This window comes from Haemorhous mexicanus, chromosome 27, assembly GCF_027477595.1.
Source record: "Haemorhous mexicanus isolate bHaeMex1 chromosome 27, bHaeMex1.pri, whole genome shotgun sequence".
NCBI classification, from domain to species: Eukaryota; Metazoa; Chordata; class Aves; order Passeriformes; family Fringillidae; genus Haemorhous; species Haemorhous mexicanus.
This window is the reverse complement of record NC_082367.1, coordinates 5,583,780-5,592,232: the sequence shown is the minus strand read 5'-3', so window position 1 is coordinate 5,592,232 and position 8,453 is coordinate 5,583,780. Positions and strand designations below refer to the sequence as shown.

The 8,453-nt window shown below is 62.7% G+C and overlaps 1 protein-coding gene across 1 annotated transcript; it reads left to right on the top strand.

Annotated features, from left to right (window-relative positions):
* The first annotated feature begins 3,509 nt into the window (after nucleotides 1-3,509).
* Nucleotides 3,510-8,213, top strand: MYCL (MYCL proto-oncogene, bHLH transcription factor). The gene is made up of 2 exons (XM_059868807.1): nucleotides 3,510-4,161; nucleotides 6,434-8,213. Exons 1-2 carry the CDS (start codon nucleotides 3,657-3,659, stop codon nucleotides 6,997-6,999), a joined length of 1,071 nt encoding a protein of 356 aa, XP_059724790.1. The 5' UTR covers nucleotides 3,510-3,656; the 3' UTR covers nucleotides 7,000-8,213.
* The last annotated feature ends 240 nt before the right edge of the window (nucleotides 8,214-8,453 follow it).

Genomic DNA, 8,453 nt, shown 5'->3' with positions numbered 1-8,453 from the left:
CCTCCTGGGGGACCCAAATTCTGTCCCTGGGGACATGGAAGGATGGGCACTGCAGTGCAGGATGCCATCCCTCCTGCCACCCACCCCTCCCGCTGTCACACATCCGGCACAGCCTGGAGCAGGATCTGAGCAAGTGTGAGAGCAGCCGAAACCAGACAGCCCTGCCAGGCTGGGCCAGCCCTGACGGGGAGCGTGGGCCTGGGGGCAAACAGCACAGAGGTGATCCCAGAGCCTTTGGGGGCCTGAGCCTGGGGATAGCACTGCCTGACACCACAGAGCTTCTCCAGGGCTCAGGGCACCTCCTGCTGTCGGGCAGCGAGTGACAGTGACAAAATGAGGGGAGGGAGTGAGGAGGCAGTAGGAACCAATGGCATTTTCCTCTCCTCCTTTTCTCTACACTCTCAGAGTGGGTGGCTGCACACCCAGGGAGCTGGGGCTGGTGTGACCCCGGGGCTGTGGGCACTGTCCCCCTCCCTGCCAGGCTGGGCAGTTTTCAGTGGTGTTCCTGCAGCCCACAGGGGTTTGGGATGGCATTCTGCCTGCCAGCTTCTTGGGGACAAAGGGGACTCATTGCAGGGCTACACGTGGCATGTCACAAGGCAGAGGGAGACAAGATGAGGCCAAGATGTGTTGGCACAGCCTCTGCTCCCTCCTTGAGCATCCAGGCCTCCCATGGGCATGGCAGAGTGGCTCAAAGGCTGCAGTGGGATGGGGACATCCAGAGGCAGAGCCCAGGACACCCCTGAGACACCTGCCAGGCTCTGGGGTGGCTGCCCACTGTGGGGAAACCCTCTGGGGTCTGGAGCTTCAAATCCCAGCCCTGCTGGAAGTGGGGATCCAAAGGGCACAGGGCCACCAGGAGCTGCCCTTGCATCATGTGTGGAGCTGTGCCAGCTGCCAGCAGGGCCACAGCAGCTCCCGAGGGCTGTGCCAGCACCGGGGGCACGCACTCAGTGCTGGCTGGGGACCTGTGCCAGTCGCCAGCAGGGCCACAGCAGCTCCTGAGGACTGTGCCAGCACCGGGGGCACAAACTCAGTGCTGGCTGGGGACCTGTGCCAGCACCCTGCAGCTGTGGGGCACGGCCAGGGTTATCCCGTCTCTCTGTCGCTGTCACCGCAGCCCCCGGGGGCAGTCACACACCCACCCCCGTGTTTGCACAGCCGGTGGCTCTCGGGGCTGTTTGCCCAGCGCTGGAGAAGCCGGGATCAAAGGACTCCGGTCCTTCCCGGCGCTGCTTCTGCACCTTCAAAGCACCCGGAGCCCCTCGGAGCCCGGACAAGCTCCTGCCTCGCCCTGGGAAAAGCTGGGGCCGTCCCGGAGGCCACGGGGAGGAAGGAAAGAAGGGAGGAAGGAGACGTGGCCGGGCGCTATAGGCTGGAGGAGGGTGTGTTCCTGGTGGAACGGGCAGGTCGGACCAGGGGCAGTGCCAGCCGTGGCCACAGCCAGGGCCAGTTGTCACTGCAGGTGCTGGGACAGCTCAAACCTGTGCGGCAGCTCAGCCCCTGCCCTCAGTTCAGGGCGATTTATCTCCTAAGGGGGAAGAGAGGGCTTCACCCGCTCTCCCCAGGGAGGGATACGGGCGGGAGCAGCGCGAAGGTGGCAGGGCTCCAGCTGGTGACACCCTGGGGACATGCCCGGGACTTCCAGCGTGACTGGGGACTGGGGGCAAAGCTGAGATTGGAGTGCAAAGGGAACAGCAGCGGGGAGTCCAGCGGGATTCCCGGATCCCGCAGCTCCCGCCGCAGCCCCGCGGGCAGCATTGGGATGCTCAGGGCTGCTCCGGAAGGGCCAGGAGAGCGTTTAGGGCGCTGTGGCCATCGCGGGGACCCCAGAGCTGGGAAAGCTCAGCCCCGGGCCAGCACTCTGCCGGGTGCTGGAGCTGGCCAAGCTTTGCCGGGTCCGCCGAGCCCCCAAGCCAGCAAGGGAAGGGCCGGAGCTGCCCCGGGACACCCCGGGACACCCCGGGACACACCGGGACACACCGGGACAGCGCCAGCCCTGCTCCTCTGCCTGCCCAGTGCCCGCTGGCAATGGGGAAACTGAGGCACGGAGTGGTGGGCAGCGCTGTCCCCCGGGCGGGGGGTGCCCGCTGCGGGGTCACCCGCGCGTCCCCGTCCCCGCGGCCCCACGGGCGCTGCTCCCGGAGCCCAGCAGGTGGCGCCCCGCGCCCGCCGGTGACGGCGGACGGGGACCGGGACCGGGGAACCGGGGGGAACCGAGGGGAACCGGGGTGACCGCGGAGAGCTGTGATGGACCCGACTGGGCTGGATTAGGCTTGTCTGTGCTGGGCTGCACTGGACTGACTGCACTGGACTTTACTGGGCTGTGCTGGTCCATGAAGAGCATTGCAGGGCTGGGCTGTACTGGGCTGTACTGGGCCGTGCTGGTCGCTGGACTGGGACAGTCTCCTCCCTCTAGGGCCGGTGCTGCACCCCGGGCACCAGCTCCCAGTCCCCCCGGGACTGGGACGGATCCCGTGGCCTCATCAATCCACACCGGGTGAAGAAAGGAGGGTGCTGGGGCTGAAGTGGGTTCCCACATGCTGTGAGGGGAATCTGTTGGTTCAGGGTGGACTTTGTACCTCTGTGTGTGTGTAACAATTAAGTGCAGGAGGGAAAGCCCCACTGTGTTTTCACAACATTTATTGCCCTTTCTAGGAGGAACTTGGCATTGGAGAGATGCAGCATCCTGTGCTGCACAGGAAAAATGCTGCTGGTGGGAGCTGTGTGTGCCCCAGATACCCCAACTTCCCTCCAAGCATGGATCATGACATCCCCAGGGGCTCCCAACCCCTCCATGGCCATTCCTCTGTGCACAGACCTTGTTCCTCATGAGCACCGTGTCCCACAGCTCTGTTTTTCTGGTGTCCCCACAGCCCCTCCTTGTTCCAGCCAGCTTTTTGCTGGAGTTGGTGTCTTTCAGGGGGGAAATGCTCTCAGCTGGGCCTGTGAGGGCTTTGGGAAGGAGTGGGGATGTCTCCGGGTGGCATCCAGGGTGGCACCCTGAGCTGGACACAAGCACTAAGTGACCCCACTGCTGCCAGTGCCTGTGGTGTGAGCTGGGCAGCCCAACAGGAGCTGGGGTGGCAGCCAAGCAGATGAGAAAGAGCCCTCAAACATCATCCCTGCCAGCAGATGATGCCTCCTTGTGACTTGTCCCCTCTTCTCCAGTTGGCTTTGCCCTGCTCCCCGGGCTGGTGGCACAGCTGCGTGTCCCCCCCAGCGCTTGCAGAGGGGGATCCCCCAAACCCTGCCCCTCCTGGGGGCCCAGGACGGCGCTGGGAGCCCCCGGGGCGCTCCTGGGGGCAGCGAGGAGCCCCAGCCCAGCGCACGGGGGAGGGGGCTGCTGGTGCAGAACCCCGTGAGCATCCCCGGTAGCGACACCGGGGACCCCCGAGGGGACCGCGCGCCCCCCTCACCGCGTCCCTTCGGGGGGCGGGGCACAGACTACGACCACGCCCTTTATGCAAATCATCACACGGCGATTGGCGGGGGCGGGGCCGGGCTCCGCGGCCGGGCTATAAGAGCGGAGGAACAATGCGCCCGCGGTCCCGGCTCGGGGGCTGGCGCCGGGGTGGGGGTCCCCCCTCATCCCTGGGGCTGCCCCTCTCCTGAGCGCCCGCTCTTGTCTCGGCTGCCCCCTTCCCCGTGCCGAGATGGAGTTTGACTCGTACCAGCACTACTTCTACGATCACGACGCCCAGGAGGATTTCCACCGCTCCACGGCGCCCAGCGAGGACATCTGGAAGAAGTTCGAGCTGGTCCCCACGCCCCCGCTGTCCCCGCTGGGCACCCCCGGGGAGAAGGGGGGCTGCTCGGGGGCGGAGGAGCGCCCGGGATGGCTCTCCCGGTACTGCCTGGCCGGGGAAGAGCCGGAGTATCTCATAGGGACGGGGCAGATCTTCGGGAACCTGAGCGCTTTCATCCTCAAGGATTGCATGTGGAGCGGTTTCTCAGCGCGGGAGAGGCTGGAGAAGGCGATGACAGAGAAACTTTCCACGGGCACGCAGAGAGCCACCCCGCACAAACCATCCTTCGCGCAGGATTTTGGCTTCAGCAGCTCCGTCAGCGAGTGCGTGGATCCCGCCGCCGTCTTCCTTTGCCCGCTGGCCGAGAGCAAGATCCCCGCATCCTCGGGATCCGAGGGCCAGAGCGATTCCGGTAAGGGACGGAGCCGCTCCGCCGCCGAGCCGCCAGCTGCCCCCCAGCCCGGCTGGAGCCCGGCGTGGGGAACACGCGTGTCCGCACATGTGTGTGCAGGGAGCCTCCCAGCCGGGCTGCGCCTTTGTTGAGACTCCGAGCGAGCCCCGGTCCCGGCCCCACGAACAAAGCGGGCTCGGCTGTTCCCCTTTCCCGCGGGGTTTCTGCTCCGCAAACCCCCATCCCGCTTGGGAGGGTGCGTGGGGGTCCCTCCGGCTCTTGCGTGGGACTCTGGTGGTCCCTTTCCCTCGTCCCGGCCCCACGGAAACCTCGTGGGAAGGTTGAAGGGCAAGTTTGCATCTCACCGTGCGAAGTTTGGGGTTCTGAGCGCTGCGCCGCGCTCTGCGGCCGGCTCGTGAATTCGGCTGCTCCCTCTTCTTCCTCCCACGGCCCACCCGGGACGGGTTTCCCTCGGGACAAAAGGCAAAATATGCCCTGGGGACAGCAGGTTTGGGAGCAGCGGCGTGTCCCCCGGGGCGGCGGCTCGGTAGGACGGGCAGGAACAGCCGCCCCGGCTGCGGCGTGTCCCAGCCCAGCCCCGGGGCACGTCTGCCTGTCCCGCGTGGGGTGTGTACGGGTGTTCACACGGGGGTCGTGCTGGGACGGGGATACCCCCGAACCCCCCCTCAAGGGCAGTGTGGTGCCGCTGCCCCTCATCTCTCCAATCTCACGCCAATTTTCGGTGTTTATTTGCGAACACCCTGCGGCTCTGCGGCACCCCCCCCCGCCCCGTAGCCCCGCCGGGGCCCGTGCGTTATTTCCGTGGCTCCCGCGGAGGCCGGGCTGACTCGGCTGCCGTGGGAGCGCTGACGCGGTGCCGTGACCCCGTTAATAAATCTGCCGGTGGCCGCCACCTGCGCCGGTGAGTCACGGCGCGGGGCTTAATGCCATTAGTAGCCCGGGGACTGTAAGCCAGGTCGCGGGCGTTAAGAGGCTTGACCCAAATATGCGGGAGCCTTCGGGGGCCGCGGGGATGCCGCGGGGGTCCCGGTGCAGCGGGGGTCCCGGAGGGGTCCGGCCGCGCCACGTGGGCGCCGAACAAAAAGCAACAGATTGCAAACAATGAGAGGGGCAGCGCTGATGGACAGGAGCACGGACCAATGGGATGGCAGAATAGCCGGCCTGCCCCGTGGAACAGCCAATGGGCGGTTGTGGGGGGCGGGGTTAGGCGGTCTGAGTTTTTATTAATGAGGTGTGTGTGTACGGGGCTGAGGCCGCGCGGGTTGGGACATTGATGAGTGTCCCCCAGCCCAGGAGCTCCAGTGCCGGGGGGTTTGGGCTTCCTGGGCTGAACCCCAAAGCCTGGAGGGTTCGGGGTATCGGCTGGGGTCGCTATCAGAAGCCCACCACTGGCCCCCTCACAGGGAGTGGGGCCAGGCCTCTGCCCACGATGCTGGTGGGGGTTTGAGCATCTCGGGGCACCTTTAGCAAGTGGCTCCCCCAAAGCTTAGGGAAAAAGTTGGAGGCCCATCCTCTAAAGTGCGAGCAGTCGCAGCGGATGTGTCTGGAGCCTGCTCACCTCGCTGTCCCCAAAGCCACTGGGCTTTGCTGGGGTGGGACAACAGCAGTGCCAACAGGCAGGATTGGACCAATTATGCTTTATTTAGGTCCTTCTGTTTCTGGGCTTGAGATGCCTTTGAGGTTCAGAGCCTGCTGTAGGGACCTCTTCACCTCTCCCTGCCTCCCTGCACAGTGGGGGATTGTCCCCTCTGTCCCCGGGAAGCCGGGGCTGAATGGGCTTTATCACTTGTGAAAAGTAACAAGTCACCGAGGTGGGAAGCTGCAGCCGAGGGGAACAAAGGGTACTTCTGCCCTTATATCCCTCATTTACAATTCCAATGGGCCATGAAAGCACCCGACCGGGATGAACTTTAGAACTAGGCTGTCCCAGCATCCTGCTCCTCCAGACACCCCCACCTCGCAGGAGGGCTCGGGGGTTTCTTTCCTGATGATCCTTTATGATGAACACATGTTGCTCCTGGTGCTGAAGTGAGGCAGAAGTAAAACCTCACAGTCGGTTTTTGGGGGACCAGGCACATGAAACAGGGAGGGAATTCCACTCCTTCCCACGTGATGGTATTGAAGGGGCACTTAAATCATCGGAGGTCGAAGAGTTTGCAGCGCATGAGCAAACTTTAGTGGGGACATTTTCCAGGCAGCTGTGGAAAGGTGACAAAGGGTGACTGGGCATTCCCATCTGACAGGGTTTGTTCTTTCTTTTCCACGAGAGCAGAAGGTGAAGAGATCGACGTGGTGACAGTGGACAAGAGACAATCTCTCAGCCTGAGGAAGCCGGTCACCATCACGCTCCGCGCCGACCCCCTGGACCCCTGCATGAAGCGTTTCCACATCTCCGTGCACCAGCAGCAGCACAATTACGCCGCCCGCTCGCCCCCAGACCCCTGCCCCCCGCCCGAGTCACCCCAGCAGGACCAGGAGGAGGACGAGCCACCCAGCAGTGTGGAGCCGACCCCCGCCGTGCCCCTGCCTGAGCCTGGCTTGCCAAAACCCAGCAGCAGCCCCGGCTCGGACAGCGAGGACGTGGCCAAGAGGAAAAACCACAACTACCTGGAGCGCAAGCGGCGCAACGACCTGCGCTCGCGCTTCCTGGCCCTGCGGGACCAGGTGCCCGGGCTGGCCAGCTGCCCCAAGACCCCCAAAGTGGTGATCCTGAGCAAATCCTCCGAGTACCTGCAGTCCCTCATCAGCGCCGAGAGGAGGATGGCGGCCGAGAAGCGGCAGCTGCAGCTGCGCCAGACCCAGCTGCTCAAACGGATTGCTCACCTTAAGGGGCACTAGCACCCTGTGTGCCCCCCGCCCTGGTCCCCACAAACCCCCAGCTCCTTCTCAATTTGCACATTTTTTTTTTATTTTTTTGGTTGCTTGTGGAACTGTTGTCCCCGGGGGGGCTGGAGCACGTGGCAGTGGCTGTGGGAATGGGGTCCACAGCAGAGACCCCAACAGTGTCACCTACCTGGGGTTGGTTTCTGGCACTGGGTGTTCCAAGATTTCCCTTGTCCCTGCTGTGAAGCTTCCTCAGTGACTGTTCCAGTTCAAGAGCTCAAATTTATTCCCCCTCTCCAGCAGCCCCTGCACCCCTCTCTGCCATCTGCCACCAACAGCATCGCTGGGAGCTACCCCTGGGCATCCACCAGCCCTAAAAACTCCAAGCAACCACGTCTGCCTTGGCTCCTGGGAGCAGGCAGGCTCAGAGCCCAGCACGGGGCTCACCTCTGGAGAGATCCTGTGGAGGTGGTGATGGCAGGATGTGCCTCTCACCGGGATGGACAGCACCTCTGGGCAGTCCCCTTGCTCGGCTGGACCGTACCTCACTTCCTTGTGTCACTTCACACAGTAGCTGGTCCTGGATTTTATGTTCTAGAAACTGCTGCTGTAACTGCAAGTCTTATACTGGAGGCTGTGTTTTTATACTGTATTTTTGTACCACTTTTGGAGAAGTATTTGGTAAAGAGTTTGCTTTTTTATATATATATAAATATATAAAAACTTTTTTTTTTTTTAAGGGGAATTTCCTGCTGTGGGGGAGGGCTCAGTCCTGCTGCACTTTAGGGAGATCAGGAAGGGGCTGGTTCCTGCTGGACCCTTGAGCTGAGTCCTCGCAGAGGCCATTCACCCCCTTGCAGCTCTCCAAACCACCCATTTGCAATAAGAGGGAATTTTATCCCTTTCCCATCCTTGTGAGCATCCTTGTGACCCCTTTTCCCACCCTTGTGAGTTCTCCTTCACCAGCAGCCACTTAAAATCCCCAGAGAAGCTTTGGGCTTTGCAGGGGGCTGCTCTGCCTTCCCTGTCTGCCCTCCTGCTGCCCAGTCTGTGGTGGGGTGTGGGTGGCAGAGTCCCCTGTCCCCTCCCAGGGGTGCTGGCAGGGGTGGTCCCACAGGATGGCACCCTGGGGTCCCTGCTGACCTGCTGAGAACTGTTAGAGTTAACACTGGTTGGATTTAGCACTTTCTTCATTACCTCACACTTCATAAATAAATAAGTTTGCAACAGCCTGGGTTGGCTTTTTCCATGCTGTGGGTTTCCATGCACTCTGGGGGGGCTGCTCTGGCCCCTGGCTTTTGGGGTAACCTGGGCATGAGTAAAAATTAATTAATTGATCTCTTTTTCCCCCAGGGCTCAGCTGCACCAAGACTGAGCTCTTTGTCCTGGTTTCCTCCCAGTGCTTGAAGAAGAAGTGATCGTGGTGGTGGGGCCAGGGAAATGAATCACCTGGATTATTTTTCCTCCTT